Source organism: Lolium perenne, chromosome 5 (genome assembly GCF_019359855.2).
Source record: "Lolium perenne isolate Kyuss_39 chromosome 5, Kyuss_2.0, whole genome shotgun sequence".
Taxonomy (NCBI): Eukaryota; Viridiplantae; Streptophyta; class Magnoliopsida; order Poales; family Poaceae; genus Lolium; species Lolium perenne.
Window position 1 is genome coordinate 249936121 of NC_067248.2, and position 24845 is coordinate 249960965.

The window sequence follows — 24845 nt, forward strand, 5'->3', positions numbered from 1 at the left end:
AACTTGAATTCAATTTTTTTTGAAACTAAACAGAAATTGAAAGCTGAGAAAATTTCATATTTTTTTGAATTTGAGGAAATTTCGAAACTTAGCAAGTTTCAAAATAGAACAAATTTGAATTCAAGCAAAATTCGGAACTGATCATAACTTAAAAACTGAGCAAATTTCAAAACAAAACAAAATTTGAATTTAAAAAATTGCAATTTAAACAAAAAAATCAAATTAAGAAAATTGTTTAATCTTAAAAATTGTTCAAATTAAAAAAATGTTCAGAAAAATGTTGATATTTCAAAAATATTCGAATTTTAATTTTTTTTAGTTTATTCAGTAAAAAAAAGGGAAAAAAATGAAAAAAACGAAGAACCAAATAAAACCGAAAAAGAACCAACATGACTGGAACCCGAAAGAAGCGAAGAAAAAAGCGAGTAGCTATTGGCGTGATACTGGGCCTTGGGCCAAGAGATCCTCCGTAGCGATGTATAGGATGTTTTCCGTCCGAACTCGGTCCGGTCCATGCCTAGGTCCTCACCCCCAACCCAACAGCCCGGCGGATCGCATTGTCCCCGCTGCCGGCCGCCGCCGCCTCCACTCTCCGTCGGATTGCCGCGGCGCTCCGCCGCAATATAGTCGGCCTGTCGTCTGCTGACGGAAGAAGAGGAGGGATAGGGGGCAAGCCGAGGAGGGGAGTATGTCGGGGTTCGGCGACGGGTACGTGGGCACCGCGCAGGACGCGGTGAAGATCCGGCGGCTGGAGAAGCAGCGCGAGGCGGAGCGACGGAAGATCGAGGAGCTCAAGAGCAAGAACGCCGACGGCCAGCCCGGACTCCTCCAGTTCGGATCCAGCACCTCCGAGGTAACATCGTCACAACGTCATCCCAAGTAGATTTGGCTGGCGACCCAAATCTTGGTTTATTTACTCGTTGATTGGCTTACTGGCATGTATGTGGTGTTGGAATTAGATACTTGATAGACAAATAGAGACATCTCGGCTGTGCTTGGGCAATTGCTGGATTTGGAAACCCTAATTTAAGCTGTTAATTTTGATGTTGGGGAATTATCTGTGTGGTTGGCTGATTGTTATGACATAGTTACCTTTACTTGGATAAGTGCACTCAGAAAACGCAAGCTCATATGATATGTGGGAACTTATGGATGTCGTATTGATGTTTGGGTGATCCCTTACAGTTACTTGGAAGTGCTTTCTTGGATACCTGGATTTGATGACAAGTAGATAATTCCTTGTTCGATGTGTGCTATTATTCTCTTTGTATGGGATTTTTCCGATGTTGGGTTTTGGCACTTGTATGATTCGCTTAGAATACCCAGAACTAGCAGTATCTATGAAAATGTATTTTAATTTCAAGTGTCACTGGCTTCTTCACTTAATACTAAATTGTATCAGTTTTTTTTGCAAGTTCTGTATAAATGTGTATGTTGTGGAGCTGTATTTTACTAGCTAACACTAAGAGTTGTGATTTTCAGATTCTTGAGACTGCATTCAAGAAGGAAACTGTTGGTCTTGTCACAAGGGAGCAGTATGTTGAGAAGGTAATAGAGACATACTGTTTATGTAAAATTGCTTAGATGTTCATTGACAAAGTAAAATTTCATCATCTAATTTATCACTCGCGTGCCTGAGCAGAGGGTTAACATAAGAACTAAGATTGAGGAGGAAGAGAAAGAGAAGCTTCTAAAATTGCAACAAGAGTGAGTTTAAATCCTTGCCTGGCAGAATCAGTAATTTCTTTGAATTGTTTCCTTGTACTAATTTAAGTATTGTGTTGCTGGTTTCAGAGAGGAAGAACTGCAAATGCAGAAAAGGAAAAAGAGGAGAGTGAGGGGAGATCCACGTTTGTCTTTCTTTGACGAAATTGAGAACGGAAGTGATGATGATGAGTTTGAGAACCGTATGATCCCTTAGCCTGTTTCATGTTCACTCATGTTTTGTTGGCTTAAATAGTGTATGAATACTGAACTACTCCCTCCTTCCCAAAATATAAGGCGTCTAGGGATTATTCAAAAGTGTTATCTAACTTTGACCAAGTTTATACACAAAAATATGAACAATTACAATACTGAATCAATATCAATAGTGTATATTTTCTTAATGTGTCCATTCAATATTGTAGATGTAGATAATTTTTCCTAAATATTTAGTCAAAGTCAGTAAGATTTGACTTTTAACTAATTTTTAGGCGCCTTATATTTTGGGACGGAGGGAGTATATATGTTTTAAGTTTTTATAATAGGTCATCCGGTGCGTATCATATTCACTATTTAGTTCCTTTGTTTTAGTGTTTATCTACTTTGTGATCCAAGATTGGTGCTTGCATTTTTGGCATCTGATTTTTGCCTTCCTTTCATGTAGTAACATTGTTGATGAATTTCATTTAGTAGTAGACATCTATTATTTCTTTGTATCTAGTTCTCTTCCAGTCACAAATTAATGCTGTGCGTAGTTGTCAAATGATAGTTAGTCCTTTTATTTAGCAACACTTTGTAATAGGAGTGCGGTGAGTTTAGGCCAAGCCAAGACAATCGTTTGATTGATTCCACAGTAGGTTGCAACATTACCTTCTTGTTGTCATGTTTTTGAATCTTGCACAGAAAGTTCTGTGTAGATGACCTTGAATGGAAGAATGGAAATAACTGAATCTAAATAAGATAAAGCAAATGATCAGTTCCTGGCAAGGGCTACAAATCATTATGTTGTTCTGTTGATTTACAATCTCATTGTTTGTGCTCATAGTGGCCTGATATATGTTCTTGTATGACCGGACCCTTTGAACTACTTTTGAATTATCTTAGATATTTTATTATTATTGTACTATAAGGGCAATATGAACATTACGCTCGTTATGCATTACAGAAGAAACTCAAAAGAAACAACTTGGGAAGGATCCTACAGTTGAGACAAGTTTTCTACCTGACAGGTATGTCTTTCAGTTTATGAGTTTTTACTTGGAGTGTTAATTCTCGTTTCCAAGCTTTGTTTAACCTGCAAGCTGTTTGCTAAGAATGATCCATCAGAGAGAGGGAGGCAGAGGAACAGGCAGAGCGAGAACGCTTGAAGATGCAGTGGTCGCGTGAGCAAGAACTGGTCAAAAGTATTGCCACATGCTGATTTCACCTAATGAATTAATCTAATAATAAGTATCTTTCTCTTTTGGATAATTCTTGCATCAGAACTGATTAAGTAATATCCCTATTTCAGATGAACCTCTTTCAATCACTTACAGTTACTGGGATGGTACTGGTCACAGGAGAGCTATTCAGGTGCATTTCTAACACCACGCAAAATTGTTCCTCTTTTAATTGTTGTACAGATGTGAACTGTACATTTCAATGAACCCTTACATTCCCAGGCCCGCAAAGGTGACTCTATTGGAGAATTCTTAAGGGCTGTTCAACAGCAGCTTGCCCCTGAGTTCCGTGAAGTACGGACAACATCAGTTGAGAACCTACTTTATGTGAAGGAAGATCTCATTATCCCACATGTATGTTATGTTTAAGTTTGTTCCCCAGTAAATTGCATTTCTTTTAATACTATGTTTTATCCTGTTCTGATTTCTTTGTTATTTTGAATTGACAGCAACACAGCTTCTACGAGTTAATTGTTAATAAAGCAAGGGGCAAGAGTGGACCGGTAAATCCTTATTCCTTCAATCCTTCACGACTCCTTGATTTTTCTTTCTTTCCTTGAACATGTTGATTCTTTTAGAGCTTGCCCTATATTTATCACATTTACTATATATGTAAACAGGTATACTTGCTCATCGTTTTCTAATAACTGCTCACCGTTTTACTATCACATATCATCTAGAGCAGTATTATCTTTTGTGCTGTTTCGTCTAGTTAAGTGTCACTTAAGAATGTCGATGGTGAGATTGTAGTATAGAAATAAATCAGAGAAGTCTAGTCCCTGTTCATCCAGACAAGGTTTTTTTTGGGTTTCAAGATAAAGTCTTCATGGCTAAGAGTTGAGTTATTCGTTGACACTGATTTCTTTTCCAGCTTTTCCACTTTGATGTTCATGAGGATGTGCGTACCATCGCTGATGCAACAAAAGAGAAGGATGAGGTGACTCACCAATCTCTTCTATTTGTGGTGTCCACATGCCGCATTCCAGAATCCAGATATCTAATCTCATTTTTTATGATTGCAGTCTCATGCAGGGAAGGTTGTAGAGAGACATTGGTATGAGAAAAACAAGCATATATTCCCGGCGTCAAGATGGGAGGTTTGGCACTGACTTATTTTTTAATCTTTCCCTGCATTTTATAATGATCTATTGAAAAATAAGTTGCTTGATTTTCAACAATTTCGTTTATGCATTAAAATAACCATTTGTATTTTCTTGCAGATCTATGACCCGACTAAGAAGTGGGAGCGTTACACAATCCATGGAGATTAAAGTCAGTAGCAGGACGTGTCATAATTTGAGAACTCAAGCGTTTCTACTTCGGATTTATGTAACAAATATCGCAGCAATTTTGCTAATGCAATATTTTCAAAAGACTGTTGTTTGCGACAATTCTCTTCCTGAGCTGTAAACTCTACCTGTATGCTCTTGGATTTTTTTCTTGAAAAAAATAGCCGGTACTTGGATATATTGACATATAATAGTTGTGCACCTTCTTTCTCTTTTTTCTGGTGACTATGTTCTGCCTTTCATCATTCGTTTGGCGCCTGCCTGATTGGTTTCTGTGAGCAAATCTCACAGAGCAACAAATATGTGAAACATTTCGTGATGGTTTCAGTGTGAGGTATATGTCTGGATGCATTCTGGATGTAGTACTCCCTGTCGTGGTTTGAGATCAAAGGTCTGTTTTCTGAACTTCAGTGTATCGGAATATGTTGGTAAGGTTATTTTTTATTTATTCATCCATATATCAAGTTTCTTTCTTTGCTAGTGCAAACAATGTGATCATCTGCTGATTTAAAGAAAAAAAATACTCTGTAGTAGTTTCTTTTGATGAGTAGGTTTCATGGCCTAATCCTCTCAGTCTAGGGATGTTGTGTAATGCAGTGACAACAAATCATGCCACTAATCCTGAACAGGATTAATAATTTCTTGAAGTGACTGCAAGTTATAGATGTCGAATACACCTAATATCCTAACTATTGGAACAGGTGAACAAACACGCACCATGCATAGAGAGAAAAGGTCAATCTGAGTCAATCTATCAGCTCTAATTGAAATCATATCCTAAACAGGATTAAGATGAATGCCCTCCAACTCCATGCAACACACACCTTTCTCCTACTACCACACACACTGGAGCTGCTACACAAACTAGCTAGGCTTGCACCAAACCCGCTTCTGCCTCCATTAAAGACCTGCACCTTCCATTGCCAAGCTCCTCACATCATCTCAGTGACGTTCTCACCATGGCTTCCTCTTACCCCGCTGTCGTGCTGCTACTCTTGCTGCGGTTCTCCTGCGGCGCCGTTGCCGTCTCCTCCAGCTACATCTCAAGGACCACCGAGCAGCAGATCATCGCCAGTGCCGCACCGGCGGCGTTTGCGGACGCCGATGCTGATGACCAGAGCGACCTGGAGGGGCTGCCTTTCCTCGCGTCGCCCTCCGGGTCCTTCGCTGCTTATCTCCGCCGCGCCACCACCGTGGACAATGTCAGGGACGTGTGCTACGTGGAGGTCGTCCAGCAGCAGGGCGGCGGCGGCGGGACCAGCAGCGTGTGGGAGTCGGAGTGCACGCCAGTGAGCGGCGCCGACACGTGCGACCTGGCCTTCTCGCCGGTTGGGCTCGAGCTCTTCGCCGGCGGCCATTCCCTGTGGGACACCGCCGTGGATTCGGACCCTGAGATGCTCAGTCTCGATGGCGCGGGCGACATGAGAATCGTCAGCAGGGACGGCGTCACGGTGTGGAGGACGCGGGACGAGCCGTGGACGGGGCAGAGGTGCGGGGCGCCCTTGCCGGTGTCATCGTCGGCTTCAACTGTCGACGTGCTCCCGCCGCCGAAGGCCACCACCGGGGCAAAGCTTCTGACGCCGCCGGCGGTCACGTCGGCTCTTGCCAGTCCGTGGGGCTCGGACTTCAGTTTCGGAGACCAGACGGCGCCGCCGTTTGACACGGAGCCGGACCAGATGCTGCCTCCTCCGCCCCCGGCAGCTGACGACGAGGGTTCGACCGACTTGCCTGACCTGCCGCTGCCACCGCCGCCGCCCCCGGCTGACCCGTCAACCTACTGGCCGGACCTTCCCCTGCCTCCTCCGCCGGCGGACACGTACCCGATCCCGATCCCCGAGACGCCGGAAGTGCCTCTGTACTCCTCACCTCCTCCAGCTCCTCCAACCGCATTTGTCCCACCTCAGACGCCGTTGCCAGCTCTCGACACGCCCCCGTTCGTGCCACCGCCCGGCGCGGGCATCGCCACGCCACCAGCTTCATCGGGTGGAGACAGCGGCATGGCATTCATGCCACCGCCTGCCGGCACGCCGCATCCGCACCATCTGCCCCTGGGGGCTTCGCCTCCGCTAGTGCCGGGCGCGGTGGCGCCGATCAGTGGCGGGCATGGCAGGCTCCCGTTCGGGCAGGGGCAAGGCGTGTTCGGCCAGCAGCAGAACCAGCTGCTGAACGGCGGGGGGCAGCCGCTGGAAGACAGCGCCGGCGGGTGGTCGGGCAGGGAGCGCGGCGAAGCGGCCGTGAACTTGGCCTTTGTTGGTGTGGTGGCTCTGTTTTTTGGCCTTTAGATTTTCATTTTCGTTTCAAGTCTGTATCTCATTCTCACTTGTGTAATTTTGTTTTCATGGGTTGGGTTCGTTGTGGGTCATGAAATGTCCTCCTGGTTGCTAAATTAGTTTTAATTATTTTTTCTCTGATTTGTCGCTTCTCAGCTGCTCCATATGCACATACACAGAAGATTGGCGAGTCGCCCTGTAAGTCTTTAATTGGTGATTAATTAAAGTCTCTAATTCGCAATCTCACATATGAACAAGGTGGAATTAACTTTGCCTATAAATTCTACTACGGAGTATTCCTATTCAAATTGGATATGAGAGCGACACATGTTTCTATAGCGCCTTGTAAGTTGTGACTATCCAACCCAGTAGATTCTCTAGCTAACTAGCTACATTCCTCTATAAAATGGCGTGTAAACCATTGTACTGTATATAAATACCGGATAACCCAGTTCAAATGGCATCTTAGTTTAAGACAAATCACTAGGATCAGGTTGAGAGAGGGCACACAGGTTTTGAAGACCTTTATAAGTACTACAGATCCTTCCATGCAGATTCTCCTTCTTTGTATATTATGCCAACATGACCTCGTTCGGTTTACCACGTCGTCGAGCAATAGACCAGCGATGAGTACCAAGCTTCTCTCTACTAGATTTAGATGTGCGCCTTGGCGCACGACCCCGTGGAGCTCGCACCAATCTACGGGTATTTTTATTGAATTTGAAAAGCAAAAGCAATAGGTCTAAGATATAACTGAACACATCTAATCATAACGGAGAAAATATGATTATATACAATCGAATATGATACAATAACTAATACTCAATCCGCTCCATAGTAAGTATCTGGGATTTAGTGCACAAAGCACTAATAATAAGAGCGGAGAAAACGGCAGTGAAATAGGAATAAACACATGTCGTTTTTCCTGAGAAAGCACGCCACAGGACAAAATAAACTACATAACTACGCAATTGATAGCAGCATGAAGCAAAAGCACTCACATATACAACCATTGCATCATACGCTTGATTTATATGTACAATACCACAACAAAAGTGAGGAACACAATCCCCAGATACGTAGATAACATGAAGCAAACAAATATCAATGGTTTGTGGCACCTGGAAGCAACATTCATGAAAACTAAATCACAGAACAATCAACGCCAAATCGCAACTTGGAACAATCAGATGGTAGACAATACAGACTCAGCGACAATTTATCATAGACTCAAATTCAGCATGTATACCTAATGTGAAGCTGGAATTTGTACAGTCTAAGGGTTGTTTTTCTTGTCAGCTGCACCTGCCAGGCTGCCACATCTTTGACAGGCTGTTGTGACACACATCTGCGATAAATATATTTTGTCAAGACATGTCGAACAGATGCAAAATATCTAACCACAACCTGATAATTTGCATGCACTACAAAAAAAACTTTGCACTCTCTCCACCTGCGGAGATGCTGTGCCTACGCTGTGCAACATTAATTCCGCCTTCATACATTAGGCTCTAGCTTCCTACCTAGACAAAAGATCAAGGCCAGCCCGCTCCTTTCCTCCTTTCTTTAGCAGCTTCTCGCTACAAATTATTTTGGCAAATAGTACTTGTCTAGAGTCGACATAGCAAGGGGATCAGATCGGAAGGCTACCTTTGCGGGACAGCTCGATGCAGACGAAATGAAGGTGTGGAGTAAATCCTCCATCTCCCACGCTGCTTCCATCCTCGGCCACTGCCCTTCCATTGCCCTGCAGCTTCTCGTGGGCCCGCTCAACCGCTCGCCCATGGCCTCCCCTCCATCACCGTGTGGGTCCATCATGGCCTCTGGCCGGCCAGAAAGGATTCTACAAATAAAAGACACTGCCTCAGAAACTATCTCAGTAATTAAATATATTAACTCAGTTCAGTGATTTGTAGTACTGCTAAATTATGCATGGTTCAGTCGGATAGTACAAGACACAGCCACTCCTACATAGAAAAAAAAGTGGCACAGATGGACGGCTGCTTATGCTCATACAAATATACCAAGCAGAGAATGTATGTGTCGTGTAAATTAACCTGCAGGTTTACTATGCAAAACTTTACGTTTGCATTCCTGTGTTTTATGCTAATTAAACAGCCTAAACAGAAATCCTCCGAGAGGAGGTATGGAGCAGGAATATGTGAAGAGGATGAGTAACTGTCTAAACAGCAATCCTCCAACACGAAATATATTATATTTAAAACTTGTCATTTACAGACACATCGATGCAGCATATTAGAATGCCCCGGCACAATAAATCTCAAAATGACAATGCCTAGAATAGAATGGTTACTAAATCACAATCTATGCAACATGACCATAGCCGGTTCTAATGTGATCCAACAATGGTCAGATAACAAAAAGTATCGGCTTACAAAACCCCTTAACATATGTATGGTCGAGGTAGTAATTTCCTTCTCTGAGATTTTAAAACTCTGAGCAGCTAATAGAACCATACCAAAAAGAATAGAGCTCCCCACTTCATTAGCATCATCCACGCGACGTCAAAAAAAAATCGGCGGTGCATAAGTTCTAATACAGTTGGAGCAAAAAAAACATAGGAAAAATGCCAGAAAGTGTTACAAGTAGATATAAGAATGGCAGAATAAAAGCATTATAAAAGGTAGAGCTATAAACATGAGGAATGAAGACCAACAATAACAGCAATTTAATCTAATTTTGTAGTTCAGGATCCAGACCTTTACGTATCAAACAATTAAGTTCATCTTTCATGCAGGCACTGATAGGAGAAGGGAGAATCAGCAGCAACTCGCCTGAGCTTGACGTATACAATGAATTGGGTCTTCTATTTGATTTCCACATGCAGTGCGCTCAGGATGGTAGTGTCACATGATCCGTCTCGGGCGTCATGTGCTCCACTGCGACCAGGATGATAGCAGCACTCCATTGACACATTCCTTGACCTATACAATGAATTGTTCTTAAACAACTTCTAGTGTAATAGTATAAATATTCATGTGGAAATCAAACATTCACATCTTACTATTTCAGTATCTACATTTATACTATGGAAATCCATATTTTCGTGAGGACAATCATGCTATAATTATATAAAACTGTTCCACTCCAGGGAGAATTAATTTTGCATCTCCAGTAGGCTCTTTCTTTGTTCGATTGAACCTCCTGTAGTAGAAATCCCTTCGATTTCCAGGAAGTTTGAGCTACCTCAAATCATTGCAATAATCCAATTAACAACCTCTGCAGTTTTATAGTCACTATATGTAATATAATTTGAATGTGCTCGAATGTTTGAAATTCAGAATACAAATATTGTGTTTCAGCATATTAATAATGTAGGTGCCAGATCTTGCAAATAATAAATAAATGCAGATACCTTTAGTGCACAATATAAGTTGTTAGATCAAGATTACTGAGCATACATGATACATGCATCTTGAAAAGAACATTGTTCCTTGTCTGAAAACCACATGCAACAGAAACATCAGTTTCTTTTCTTCTTCTTTAGAAACGGAATAATTTATAGACACAAATAAATAACAGTGGGAAAATCTATAAAACATTAATATTGTTTGATTATGCTCATCTCATTCTTTAAGGTAAAATCAAGAACCTACACAGAGATAAATCATATGCGTGGGATAACCTGACCAATTATAACAGGGAGTGCTAAACTTTACAATACAAACTGATCAACGATATAACTATGACAAAGTGAGGTTTGACACCCAATTTATGTCATTTTCAACAATATACAATACCGTGAAACTTAAGCCGATGTGCACTTTCTATAACCACGATAAAAATTAGGTGAAAAAATAATAATATTTCTTTTTAGTTTTATAAGACGAAGCCAATAGGGATGAACTTGGGATAAATAACACAAAATTACAAATGGAGTAGGAAAAAGTATTTCAGGGACGAGCCTTGGAGCACGGGAAGTACAAAACAACTTAGCACAAACGAATGGAAAAAAGCAATATCCACACAGTTGCACAAGGGGACTTGCAGCGGGAACCTAATTCGTATGTACATGTCAATTACAAAGGAAGGACAGTCTTTAGAGGACACGACGTAGCTGATAAAATTGTCTTCCACACTGATTAATATTTTGTAAAAAAATATATTTTTCGAAAAAGGAACAAAGAGAATGTAGTTGACTTAATTACTGGACCAGCACAAAATTACACAGATCAGTTAAGAAATACAAGCTGATAATAAGTAGTAAATAGTAATAAATAGACGAAAAAAAATATAGAGAAATATATTTAGTTAGTGCACTGCATAGCGATGCCTTGTCTTATCAGATGGTTCGGCAGACACCAGTCACCGACAACAGAACTCCATGGCACTGGATCAAATTGATATTTAGTTAGTGCACTGCATCATGAGAAAGGAATCACAAAGATCCAGTGAGTACAGCTAATGAAATGAAATTTAGTTTAAACAGACAGAACTATTATAGAACAAACAGATTTTGTCCATTTAAGGAGCTAGTGGATTTCTGCATGCCTGTCTTGTAACTCCATCTTAATAATTGCATCAAAGAGATCTCAGCGAGAATCTCAAGGCCTGGCAAAGATCTTTCATGATAAACTAAAACTATTATGGCGTGAGGAAATTTCACCAGTTCATATTCTCAAAATCTAGTCAGAACGGAAGATATTATCTCCAGAATATATCTGAACCAATGAGAGAAGAGGATACATTTACTTTGTAGACAGTGTTAAAATCATGCATGTGTTTTCTAGTAAACATAGAGGAAGGCACATATTATTTTTTGCATCATCTTTCTATATTTCACAGGAAAAAAAGTTGATCCCTCAACAGCAAAGACAGCATATAGAAAAACAAATATATATTTTAGATAGTAGATGTAAAAACCATGAGCACTGTTGCAGATTGTTACTCCAAGATATAACAAAAATCTCAAGAACTAAAGGTTGTTAGTTTGGCTCACATTTAGCCGCATTTGAAGACAACAAATCTGCTTAGGGCTAGATTATCAAACACCAGAAGGTCCAGCCAGAGTGGTGACATCCAGTGGATCATGATAACAACGAAATCCAAGTCGGTTAGGTCGCACATATATGCAGTCTCATATGCAATTCCTTCCAACTCCCAATACAACGCTGCAAAAATGGAATTATTGCGTTATTAGCAATCCAAAATCCACGATCATAGCCCAGAAATTATAAAACTAAAAAGTAAACCTTATAGGTATATATTATAAATATCATGAGAAGGACAATTCAGACATATATCACACCATCATCAAATTTATTTGGAGCTAAAATAATTGGTGCACCCCCACGGGATCAGGAACCTAAAGATGATAATAAAATTTAATGGCATTGTACAGCAGTATACCACTATAGACTACGCACTGAGAAAAGAAAAACCATGGTTGCAACAATATTTATGGCGCAAGGATGTTCAGTTACACGGAGCAAATAGGAACACCATACATACAACAGAAGACAGAAAATTTACATATGCCATGATATATGGCAACATTTACATGAATAATTTGATTTTATAGCAATAATATAGTAGATATTATGCTAGTAGTAGAAAAAACCAAGTAGACAGATTGGAGCCGAATGGAATGATCTTACTGTGGCTCAAGGCTTGTCTAGATGTGGTGAGATGCCTTGACATTGCCACCGCAATACCCATGAGAGCAACAGCAAACGCCTCCGGCGCAACGCCCTCATGTGCCTTCTCTAGTGGCAAGCGTGCGGTGAGTACGAAAGTAAACCACCCGGTATCCAGTACCTGCTGGGATATTTACTTTAGCAGATGAGAAGTGTTCCTTCAAAAAGCAAAGAAACAGTTAGAGTATCACCGACAACAAATTATGTGTACACAACAAAAGCTAGCAAGGTAGGAAATAAAAAGCTCAATCTATTCACTGGCCAAGTTTAAATATTAATAAATTCAATATTTTCTGAAGTCACTAAAGCAAACATAGATGAAAGGTGTCATTGCCGGGAAGAATATGAATTTATAGAACAAAGAGCAATGGTTTGATTAACCATCCAAAGCCATGGCAGGAAGGACCCCAGCCAGAGCCAGGGCAGCATGGAGCACGCGCGTTTGCCGAGACAGCACGGTGGTGGTCAAGTAGGCCAACGTGCGGGTAAATGTGCCCGCACGCGCGTGCCCACCCGTACTACTGCTGCCCATCACATATTCCACGAAATGAAATCTCAATCTGATGGCTCCAACTTTTGTGTTCCATCTATCAGCAGGCTACTGTTGAAGCCCCTATTTTAATCCAATGCCCCGCTGGCATTGAACTGATCTAGCAATAAAGCAGCGACCTCCCCAACCAAAACCCTAGTGGAAGCTTTCGTCTACGCTTGGATCTCAACTTAACAGTCAAATTGAGCTCCGTTACAAGCACGATCTATCAGTCTCCAGCTGATCTTTGGTTGCTCACCTTGTTAGCGTTGGGCACCAGCTCCTGCAGGGCCTTCATCCTCTCGGCGATCCTCTCCCGGCGGAGCTGTAAGACATCGACAACAACATGGTCAATTAGTTGGAGCCAAACATTAAAGCTAGAGAGGAAGAAGACTGGAGGGAGTGCTAAATTAGGCTGCAGCTGCACAGGAGTAGAGAAGAACAAGAACAGTAGGAACAATGAGTAGCAGTAGTTGGCGGAATGATCCAAACCGAGGAAACAATAACAAAACACGGGACTGATTAGCGCTAACTGCTCGTTTTGGTTCTTTTCTCCCAGCTAATTGCGACAAAATAGCTAGTAGTAGCAACAACAGTAGCAGGAGTGTTGCTGGTGGAAAACTTACTCTCTCCGCGATGCTGTGGGGGTCGGTGGCTTGGCCTCGCCTCGCGCGCACCCGCTGCCTCGGCGGCGCCGGCGCGCCGCCACCGGACCCGGCTTGCGGTTGCGCCCCGCCTCCGGGAGCACCTCCTCCTGCGCCAAAGGTCGGGCTCGGCATGGGCGCCGTTTGCTGCTGCGACAAGCGAGAAGAACGCCGCTAAGAGATGGGGAAAGAGAGCGACACGGCGGTACGGTAGGTTAGAACTTAGAAGCAAAGGTACGCACGTTGCGAACCTGTGGATGTGGCTGGAAATGTTGCTGCTGCTGGAGCGATCCGGCGAAGCCGCCGTAGACGCCGGCGTCCCCTCCCTGAAACCAGCAGGGAACGGGAAAAAAACTTAACTATTTCGCAAAGGAGAAGAAAAGGTTCTCGATTTGGCAAGGCCGGGGAGAGGAGAGAAAAAAGCAGCTAGAAAGTGGATTAATTCGAGGAAGGGAGATGGATTATTATCAGTACGGCGGAATTGGCGGCAGCTGCTTTCAGGAGGGCCTGCACATCGCCGCCCGATCCGCCGTTGCCGAGGGTGAGCGGGAGGAGCATGCCGCCGTCCCCTCCTCCGCCGACGGTCGGCGAGCGGCCCATGCCCTGGAGCATCATGTGGTGCTGGTGGCCCTGCCTCAGATCGGCGAGCTGCTGCAGCACCATCTGCTTCGTCGCCGCCGCGCTGCCAACGCCGCTAATCTGGTGCTGCCGGAGCCGCGACGCCAGCATCACCGACTCGTCGTACGGGCCCCCGAACTGCTGCATCCCCTCGCCCTGCCCCTGCGCGCCGTCGTCGGGTTGGAGATGGGGCATGGGAGAAGGAGAAGGTTGGGCAGCCAGGGAGGCCGCCGGCGCCGCCAGCCGTGGCATGAAAAGAACGAGAGGAGGGGATTGGGGAGGATCTGGGTGTGAGCCGATTGGGTGAGCTAGGTTTTTGTCTCACTGCGGGGGGATTTTTTTGTCCGGTCCAATCGTTTTGCACCGAAGCCCAACACACCTACGGGCACTGACAGGCAGGCCCGGACGCTAGTGGGGCCCATGGCCAGCCTCAGACGAGTACGACACGGCTGTTGGATGGATTTATCTAGCAGGTCTGAGCCAACAATCAACGGACGAGATTCGCTAGGCAGGAAGATCGGACGGCTCACATGGTGAGATCGGTGTGAGGCCCCCTATGGGGGGCATCGTTTATACCTTTAGATGCCATGACACCTGATGACACTATAGAGAGCACGTCAAACTTGATGACACAGTCGCAAAAAGCTCAGTATCTCTAGCTGCAGCGTGCTTGCGCCTCTCACTGGCAGTGAAAATATTCCTGCTTTTAATTCTCCCCTCAACTAGATCAACTTACTAAAACTTACTTTGCTTGATGGCATGCTTTCTACGCGTCCTTGTTGTTTTATAACCACAATTATAAATTAATTACATTATATTTTCGACCATTCTTTCTATCCTTGTGTATGATTGTCATGTGCATTAATGTACTATAGAATGCTATCTGTTTATAAACAGTATCAGCGTGCTGTGCTCGTTTCCGAAATAATATCTTTACCGTCGCTTTTTTCGCACGCAATAAAGCCGTATGCCTACATAAACTATTTATAATTTGATTTTATTTTTATTGTAAGTGAGGTTGTAGCTATGGTTTTATCTAGTTACAAATGGGGTAGCAACTTGGCTTTTATCTAGTTGCTGGCAACTGATTTTGTGTGTGTGTGGGGTTATGACTGAGATTCTGTCCAGTTGCAAGTTGGAGTTGCAACCGAGATTTTTATTTGTAAGTGGAATTATGTTCGATATTTTATCCATTTGCAAGTAAGGTTGCAACTCAAAATTTTGTCCAGTTGCAAGTAGGGTTGCAACCACGATTTTTATTTATAAGTGAAATTGTGACATATATTTTATCTAGTTGCAAGTGGGTTTGCAAATAAGATTTTGTCCAGTTGCAAGTGCGGTTGCAACTGAGATTTTGTCCGGTTGCAAGTGAAGTTGCAACTTGGATTTTTATTTGTAAGTACAATTGTGACCGAGATTTTGTGCAGTTGCAAGTAAGGTTGCAACTAAGATTTTATCCAGTTGCAAATGAGGTTGCACCGAGATTTTTATTTGTAAATGTAATTGTGACCGAGATTTTATTCAATTGCAAGTGGGGCTGCAACTGAGATTTTGTCCAGTTACAAATGTCTAGTACAAGTGGGGTTGCAACTGAGATTTCTATTTGTAAGTGAAATTGTGCAACTTTTTTTTTTTAGTTACAACTTAGCTTTTGACCGAGATTTTATCCAGTTGCAAGTGCGGTTGCAACTGAGTTTTTATCCAACTTTAAGTGGGGTTATAACTAAGATATTTTCTAGTTATAAGTTGGGTTGCAACTAAGTTTGTGTCCTGTTGCGAGTGAAGTGGCAACTAAAAAACATTCATCATATTTTCTAGTTGCAAGTGGTCGCAACTAAGTTTTACCCAATTATAACTCACGTTGTAAATGCGGAAATGTGCTAATATTTTGTTTTCCATAGTGATTCATTCTAAACTGTGACAGGCAGCTGACATCAGTGGACTAGAATATGGGGCCGGTCAAGTTACATGCACAATGATGATACTACTGGTCAAAGAAAATAAGGCAGCCAGCCTACTGTGACAACAACATAATTTACGATACGCGTGCACTCCTCTTATCGATCGGTAGTTAAATGGAAAAGATTGACGTCAGCTGACTGAGAACTATGTTAAATTAGTTCTCTGTCAACTAAGTATTAGAGGGTCTCTAGAAAGAATGGTCGAAGATATAATGTAATTAATATGTGATACAACAACAAGGAAACATAGAAATCATGGCATGAAGCAAACTAAGTTTTAGTAAGTTTACCTAATTGACGGGAGAAGACTAAAAATAGGAATATTTTCCTTTGCCCTCGTGCAAATTCTGAGAAGTCTCTTATGCAATTTTTTTGATAATTACACATGTTTGTCACATCTCCTTGTTTTCCGAGGTAGAAAATTTGGCACGATTAGTTAAGATTATATTGTGACAACTTCACAAAATTTGTGACGGTAAACAAAATAGAATTCGCAACGGATCACAGAAGTATATACATGCTCCATCTTTAAAATAGAAGAGCTCTCTATAGTTTCAGCAGGTGTCGTGGAAGAGAGAAACATGGCACTCAATGCGGGTCTATTGCTTGACGACATGGTCAAAAGAACTAGCTCAAGTTGGCATAGTATATACAGAAATTGAAATCTGCATGAAAGAATCCGTAGAACTTACAAAGGTGTTCGAAACCTGCATGCTCTCTCTCAACCTAATCCTAGGGGTTTGTCGTAAACTAATATGCAATTTGAATGGGCATTAACCGGTATTTATTTATTTATTTAAAGCCAGTTTTTACAACACAACTTCCGTTTTGGCTACGATGATAGTTATATCTTTTCTTAATAGTGGTTTTCACAAATGTAAAATACACAAATATGTTTTTAATATTTTTCAATGAATTTAGTGTTGGGGGCATATGCTCTTGACCTAGCTACGAAAGCCGGTGGGATAACCATGCAACTTGCTTTTAGCCTAGGACGATTGTTATACCTTTTCTTAATATACCTTCTCACAAATGTAAAATACACACATATGTTTTAATACTTTTCTATAAATTAAGGTACGCGGGCATATACTCTTGAGCTAACTACGAAGCCGGTGGGCTAACCACGTGTCATGACTTTGTTGCTAGTGAGATGCAGAATCATATTGCGGTGATCGGTGCATACTCTAGTTAGCCCTCTACCACTCATACAATCGGTGCCCACGAGATTTGCTAGCACGAGTTTTTGCGACTGTCATCAAGGCTTACATTCTCTCTGCAGTCTCACCAGGTTTCGTGGCATGGAGATAAGCATCACATACATCGCGGGCCTATTGCTCAATGAAACAGTATAAGGACCACATGTTGGCGTAATATACAAAAAAAAACTATTCTGAAGAATATGTAGAACATTCCAAGGTGTTGAAACCTTTCTGCACTCTCTCAATCTGATCTCGTAGTTTGTCTTTACTCGGATGTGAATTGAACATGGGTTAACCCGTATTTATATAGGATGGTGTGCACGACATTTTTTAGAGGCATGTAGTTACAGAACCTTTCGTCGTGACTACAAATCTTTAGAGGAACGTAGTTATACACATTTATGTCGTCACCACCAATCATCAGAGAATTTTATTTTCCATGTCTCTTAGATATGCAAACTTTTGTCACCACGTACCAATATTTATAGGATACTAATTTCATGACAATTTAAGAGTATTTTAATATTCCATATGTTTTAGGTATGCATTGTTGTAAAGCTTTTAATTGCAATTTATATTACAATATGTATTGATTGCACTATAATTTCATACATCAATGCTTAGACTAGTCATAGTGGGAAGTAACATAAAGTAGTAACATGGTGCATATTATTACTCTATGTTATTACCTCCATAGTGGATAGTTACTTATATATGGTAGCTAAATATGTCCGTGCCCCCCGGTGGCAATGCCCCCCGCTAGGATACCGTCGGATCGTGTAGAGAGATTCGTGCGAGGCACAATGTAGATACAAGACGAATTGATCTAATCACGGGACTCATTGCAAAGCACCTGACGCTGATGTAGCATGCTGCGGCGTTAAGTCGCTCGATTAAAGGAAAAGCGGCAGACAGCAGCAGTCTGGACAGGACATGCTCCGTTCAGTCGTGCATGTTCTGATCAGCACGGTCAAAGTATAGCAGACACGGTTCTAGTGCAGCTCAGCGGAAACAGTGAAATACGTACTGCATATATACGGGGTACAGGCAGCACAACATGTTGCAAGCGATCTTACGCATTTATTAAGCAGATGCATTGTTTTTTATGACTAGCGTACCCGCTGCATGCTGTGAATTTAAACATGCAAAGTATCAAGCGCAGCCTTCACACCGAGATTCGTCGCCGCCGGGATGGCTCTCCAACCCGTCGTCGCCCCGGAGTCCATTGTCTTTCGTCCCAGAGTCCCCACGGTGCCATTCCTGCCCCGGCGCCGCCCCAAGCAACCGGCCTACGCCTCCGCCATGCTTCAGGCACCCCTACAACTCCCCTGGCGAGCTCGAACACCGCCAACCCTCTTGCTCCGCGCGCTGCCCGCTGTCCTCCGACACGATATCGAACTCCGCCACCCTGCTACGCACGCGGTAGCGACCGGAAGCTTGACGCGGAGAGATGGGACGACGAAGCCCTCTGCCTTCGCCTTGCTCGCCCTCTGTCGGTGACGCTGTGTGTGTGCCACCTGTGCGCGATAAGTATCAAGCGCTTGGAGCAGAGGAGCCGCGCTCATGGACGGAGGGCAGGTCGCCAGCTCACCCGTCGGGCCAGGTCACTGCAGAAAGTGGAGCTCGCGCGGCGGCCTAGGCCAAGCGGTGGAGCACAGGGAACGACTGTTGGTTAATGGGATGAACGTTGGTCTCGTGCTTGCACACCTCCAACGGGGACAACAGTGGCGGCGAGCCGTACTCCACGTCGCGCGCTCGTCCGTGAGCTTGCATCTGCCTTGGCGTAGTGAAGGATGCGCTTTTTCTAGATGAGGTGCAGGGTGCGAGCGAAACGAGAAGCTGGGAGGAATTTCCGGAGGTGCAAGATTGCAAAAAATTTAACCACGAAACTTGTCTTAATAATCGAGTCAAGAAATTTACGCGTGCTAGGAAACACAACATTTGGGATAGCGCCGCACAATCCAAGCGGAAAATGCACCATGCCCAAATCAACATGCTATGTAGATGTAAGCATGCATGAAGGTGGCAGTGACAAATCATAAAAGGTGCATGCATGCAGGCCATCATCACGGGCACACTATGCATGCATCTCTATTCTGCCAACTTTTCAGTGTGAGAGAGCAGGATGTACGCTGAGCAAGCCGGTTCTCGCGCTGCACGAGTCTGCAATTCACTGACTACTCATGCTAAAAATTAGCCTTTAACTCAGTTTACAATGGGACCAAGCTACTGCTAATTGCATTTATCCGATCATGTGTCAGGGCAGCACGAATCTCCACCAATTGATCCGACGACAATCTAGGGGGAGGCATTGCCACCCGGTGGTAACAAATCCACTCTCATATATGGTATCATGCATGTTATATATGGTTGTCAGAAATGTTGTTTCTGTAATGAATCAGAAACTATTCATCACTTATTCTTAACATGCCCTTTTGCTAGAATTATTTGGCGTATCATATATTGCACATTTAATATACCTCCTCCTGCTAATATTATAAATATGTTTGGAAATTGGCTAAATGGAGTTAAAAAGTGGGATAAGAACAGGATAAGGATTGACATATCTGTTGTATGTTGGTCTATATGGACAAGTCGGAATGATCTTATTTTTAACAGACAAAAGGGAACACATTTTTTGCAGTTTATAAGACGGGCGGCTTTCTGGATACAACAATGGGCGTTCCTTCTCCCGGAAGATCAGCGGGAGATTATGGATACTGGATGCAACTGTATGCTGACGGTTACTCAGGACTTCTTTTTTCAGGCTACTGGGTGGCGACACACTAGTAGGATACAAAATGGATGGCTTTGTATGCTTCTGTTTCTTTCGTTGGTTGATACATGTCTCAACCCTCTCTGATCCGTGATGTAAAACTTTTGAACTACAAATGCTTTAAATAAATGAAAGCCGTGTGCATCAATCTGATGCAGAGGCTGGGCTATGCCCCATTTCGAAAAAATGCATGTTATATTGTAGACTCATCTTGTCGTGAGAAGTGTGATGTTATGGTAACATAGCTAGTTACCACCTCACTCTTTTTCTTCATTTATTGTCATGCCATGTTACCAAAATACCTTAAAGTGTGTGATGTTACTAGCTATGTTACTCCCACTATGAGTAGTCTTATAACTCGCTTTGTACTACTCAAGCGCATGGTCCATCATGCAACCAACTCAAACAAGGAAGAAAAAGGCACGCTCGCACGTATCTTAACAAATCCTGGATCCAATGGCTTATAAATTAATTGAGCACAAAACTAGTTCTCAGCTAGCTGAGAACTAGCAATTTCCTTCTTCCTATCCTTCTGTATGATTTTCATGTGCATTAATATACTACGACAAAGCGAGATATAAGCTTTGATATATGAAATTATGGTACAATTAAGGTGTATTAGAGAGAATATTGCCGATTAAAAGCTTCACACCAATGCATATCTAAAAGATATGGAAAATTAAAATACACTTTAAAATATTGTGAAATTAATATCTTCTAAATATTGGCAAGTGGTGACAAAAGTTTGCATATCTAACTGATGTGGAAAATTAAAGTTCTCTAAACATTAGTGGTTGCGACATAATTGTGTAACTACATTCCTCTAAAAAATTGTGTGCAAACCATCCTATATAAATACCGGTTAACCCATGTTTAATTCGCATTTGACTTTAAGTCAAACTACGATATCAAGTTGAGAGAGCCTAGGAATGTTTCAATACTTTTGAATGTTCAACATATTCTTCCGTGCATAATCTATTTTTTGTATACAACATGTGATCGTTAGTTTTACTGTGTCATTGAGCAATAGGCCCATGATCTATTTTTTGTATGACTTATTGGAAGTCATGTAACACCAAACTGCATCTCTGCAATATAGAAAGCTTGTAGTATTCCAAGACACAGATTCTTTTCCTGGTTACTGCTTAATGGTAGACTGAATACAAAAGAGATGATGAAGCACAAACATTTTTATGTGGAGTTCTCAGATTGCATCCTATGTGATATCTGCTCTGAATAAACAAATATGCACCTCTTGAGTGCACTTTCAGTCAAAGCTTTTGGTGGGCTCTTGGTATATAATGGAATGTGGATATGAACCTTTAAGAAATGATAGATGAAGTTAAACAGAGGATATCCTTGGACTTCTTTATGGAAATACTGATTGCTTGATGATAGAGCATTTGGGACCAAAGAAATGATGCTATTTTTAATGGGAATCTTCCCAATATACAGAGATGTTTTGGCAAATTTAAAGCCACCTTTACTCATACTATGCATAGTGCTAAGCCTAGTCTTAAGAAAGGGATGCAATCCTGGATTGATACCCATTATTAATAGAAAATGACACCGTAGGGAGCATTTCCCTACTGTAATTTGTGTCAAGAAAATAGGCCCATGATGTATGTGATGCTTATCTCCATGCCACGAAACCTGGTGAGACTGCAGAGATCATGTTAGCCTTGATGGCAGTGGAAACAACTCTCGTTCTTGCACATCTCATGGGCACCGATTGTATTCGCGTTAGAGGGATAACTAGAGTATGCATTGATCACCGCAACACGCTTCTGCATCTTACAGACAATAGACCCACGATAGGGCGCCCACCGGCTTGTTAGTTAGCTCAAGAGCATAAGCCTACTAGCCTTAATACATAGAAAAATATTAAAAACATATTTTTGTACTTTACATTTGTGAAAAGATATATTAAGAAAAGATATATATAACTATCGTTCTAGGCTAAAGTGAAGTTGCGTGCTTGCACCTCTCGCTGCAGCATTATCGTTCTAGGCAAAAAGAAGCTCCGTATATCTAGCTGCAACGTGCTTATGCATCTCGCTGGCAGCGACTGAATGAAAGAGGGCTAGCAAGGCTCTGCCCCAAAAACCGAAACACACATCTGCATCTCGCGGGAAAGAGGGCAATGTCTTTTGGTTATCCCATCGGCTTCATAGCTAGCTCAACAGCATACACCCCCGACACTATATTCATTGAAAAATATTAAAATATATTTATGTATTTCACATTTGTGAAAACCTCTATTAAGAAAAGGCATAACGGTGATCCTAGGAAAAATCTTAGTTGTGTTGTAAAAATTGGTTTTTAATCAATAAATTAGTATCTTACATTATAACATTTCAAATTTCTATTTTTAAGGATGAAGCCCGTGCTTCTGTGCTGCATTGTGAATTCTATTTCATCTACTGTCAAAATTTTTGTGAAGTTGTCACAATATAATCTAGACTAATCGCACAGAAGTTTCTACCTTAGAAAACATAAATAAGCAGAGATAACTAACATGTGATTTTTTTAAAAAAAATGCATAAAACACTTCTAATAAATTGTGCGAGGACAAATGAAAATATTCCTGTTTTTAGGACTCTCCCCTCAATTAGACCAACTTACTAAAACTTACTTTGCTTGATGCCATGGTTTCTATGTCTCCTTGTTGTTGTATGACCACGAGTATATATTAATGACATTATATTTTCGACCATTCTTTCTATCCTTGTGTATGATTGTGTTGTGCATTAATGTACTAGGACAAAGCGAGATATAAGCATTGATGTATGAAATTATGGTGCAATCAAGATGTACTGGAATATATATTGTGATTAAAAGCTTCACACCAATGCATAGCTAAAATATATGGGAAATTAAAATACTCTTAAAATTGTAGCAAAATTAATATCCTCTAAATATTGGCACGTGGTGAAAAAAGTTTGCATATCTAGAAAACATGGAAAATTAAAATCATCTAAAGATTGGTGGTCGCAACATAATTGTGAAACTACATTCCTCCATCCTATATAAATACCGGTTAACCCATGTTCAATTTGCATCCGAGTTTCAGACAAACTACGAGATCAGGTTGAGAGAGAGCGAGAAGGTTTCAACACCTTTGAATGTTCTACATATTCCTCAGAGTAGATTTTTTTGTATAAAATGCGAACATGTGGTCGTTAGTTTTACTATGTCATTTTTTGAGCAAGGACTGTAAGGCTTGAGCCTCACAATATTTTATTATAACAAAAAAAACATTGTACACATATTTAAAAAAAAATCAAATGAGGGAGTCAATCCATCTTGACAAAGTTTGGACATGCTTCTCCTTCACCCTATGCTTATGCAAAGAGATCTCTAAAATAAAACGACTCCTCCATCCCCTAAAAGAGGGTAGAACTCCCGGGAAAATAGCATCATTCTTCTGTTTCCAAATATACCAAAGTGCCAAAATCACCACTTCAGAGAAGAAAGGCTTATTGAATTTCTTTCTTGCGGCTGAAACAATTACTTCAAAAGTTGGACCAGGCTCCCATTCAATCTGTAGATACGTCCAAATCCTAACACTAAAATTGCATTGAAAGAACAGGTGTATCCAACCTTCTATGAGATGAGTTGGACAAAGAACACAATGAGGATCATCAGCAACATTCCAACGCCTCCTTCTGAGCATATCCCGGGTGTTACGCCTATCACTAACCAACAGCCAAGAAAACACCTTGATCCTCAAAATCACCTTACTCTTCCATATCCATTTAAAAATACCCGCTTCAGGCAAAGATTTGAAACAATGTTTGTAATATAACTGAGAAGTAAACACCCCTCTCGGCCAAACTGTATTCCACACATCAGCCACACCATCATGTAACTGAAACTGAGCCAGCATACTCTCCAGATCCATGAACTCTTGATAAGCTTTCTGTGATAGAGGTAGCTCAAACAACTCAACTCTATTGGGTGCTAATAAAAACTCTCTCACTGAAAGGTTATCAAAGCAGTGTCTCCATTACCAATTGTGACTTTGTGGAGATGAATATATTTATTAACCAATTTCATAATACCCTTCCACCCGAAAGAGCCACATAATTTGGAGACATGAGAAATTTGATGAGAATAATATTGCCAGACCAGTTGCACCCAAGGAGTATCATGTTTGTTATAAAATTTATGCAGATGCTTCATCAAGAGCCCCCCATTCTGTTTCCTGAAATCCACAATTCCTAAACCCCACTTATCCTTGGGTTTGCAAACCATCTCCCCCAGGCTGCCAAAGAATGACCAAGAGACTCCTCACCCATTTTCCTCCATAGACATTGCCTAATAATCCTATTGACTTGTTTCGAAATCCCTTCTGGAGTATCCAGTGAGCAGAGAAAGAAAATAGGCATTGATGAAAAGCAAGATGCAATTAGCTGCACCCTCCCTCCATAAGCCAAAAAAAGATGAACCGGCTGTTAAACGTGTCTCCAACCTATCCCCCAAAGGCATAAACTCCACCATTTTTTGGTTTTGTTGTTCCCATCGGCAAACCCAAGTATGTGAAGGGGAAGGACCCCACAATGCACCCAAAACCCTCAGCCAAAGACTTCACACAGTCATCTGAAATATTAATAGGAAGCATGCAGGACTTATGCAAATTAATTGCCAGACCCATGGATGGAGAGAAATCATGCAACGCCTTCTTGAGAACTGCCAACTGCGAGGGATTTGCCCGAAGAACAAAATAGTGTCAACCGCATACTGAACAACATGA

At 41.9% G+C, this 24845-nt stretch overlaps 3 protein-coding genes and 1 non-coding gene across 11 annotated transcripts; 2 read left to right on the forward strand and 2 right to left on the reverse strand.

Moving 5' to 3' along the window:
• Positions 1-518: 518 nt before the first annotated feature.
• LOC127302638 (protein XAP5 CIRCADIAN TIMEKEEPER) lies at positions 519-4638 on the forward strand. Its single transcript, XM_051333146.2, has 12 exons — positions 519-853; positions 1483-1548; positions 1643-1707; positions 1795-1907; positions 2870-2933; positions 3031-3107; positions 3215-3276; positions 3366-3497; positions 3593-3646; positions 4015-4080; positions 4166-4240; positions 4364-4638. The coding sequence occupies exons 1-12, from the start codon at positions 689-691 to the stop codon at positions 4412-4414; spliced, it is 990 nt and encodes a 329-aa protein (XP_051189106.1). The 5' UTR covers positions 519-688; the 3' UTR covers positions 4415-4638.
• A 629-nt stretch (positions 4639-5267) lies between these two features.
• On the forward strand, positions 5268-6843 carry LOC127302639 (uncharacterized). The gene has a single exon (XM_051333147.2). It carries the CDS (start codon positions 5392-5394, stop codon positions 6712-6714), a length of 1323 nt encoding a protein of 440 aa, XP_051189107.1. The 5' UTR covers positions 5268-5391; the 3' UTR covers positions 6715-6843.
• A 705-nt stretch (positions 6844-7548) lies between these two features.
• On the reverse strand, positions 7549-11162 carry LOC127302640 (uncharacterized). 5 transcript variants are annotated; one of them, XR_011745758.1, is made up of 5 exons: positions 10079-11162; positions 9743-9940; positions 9429-9647; positions 8353-8545; positions 7549-8050 (listed from the first exon to the last, which is right to left on the reverse strand). It is a non-coding gene; the product is annotated as an uncharacterized protein (transcript). The 5 variants fall into 5 exon arrangements; XR_011745757.1 differs by having other exon boundaries at positions 7549-7823; positions 7952-8050; positions 9743-11162; XR_011745756.1 differs by having other exon boundaries at positions 9515-9647; positions 9743-11162.
• Positions 11163-12801: 1639 nt separating this feature from the next.
• LOC139829825 (bHLH transcription factor RHL1-like) lies at positions 12802-14301 on the reverse strand. 4 transcript variants are annotated; one of them, XM_071820937.1, is made up of 4 exons: positions 14007-14301; positions 13775-13858; positions 13515-13679; positions 12802-13213 (listed from the first exon to the last, which is right to left on the reverse strand). In XM_071820937.1, exons 1-4 carry the CDS (start codon positions 14295-14297, stop codon positions 13118-13120), a joined length of 636 nt encoding a protein of 211 aa, XP_071677038.1. In that variant the 5' UTR covers positions 14298-14301; the 3' UTR covers positions 12802-13117. The 4 variants fall into 4 exon arrangements, with proteins under 4 accessions (XP_071677038.1, XP_051189118.2, XP_071677040.1 ...); XM_051333158.2 differs by having other exon boundaries at positions 13515-13682; XM_071820939.1 differs by having other exon boundaries at positions 12803-13213; positions 13784-13858.
• Positions 14302-24845: the final 10544 nt, after the last annotated feature.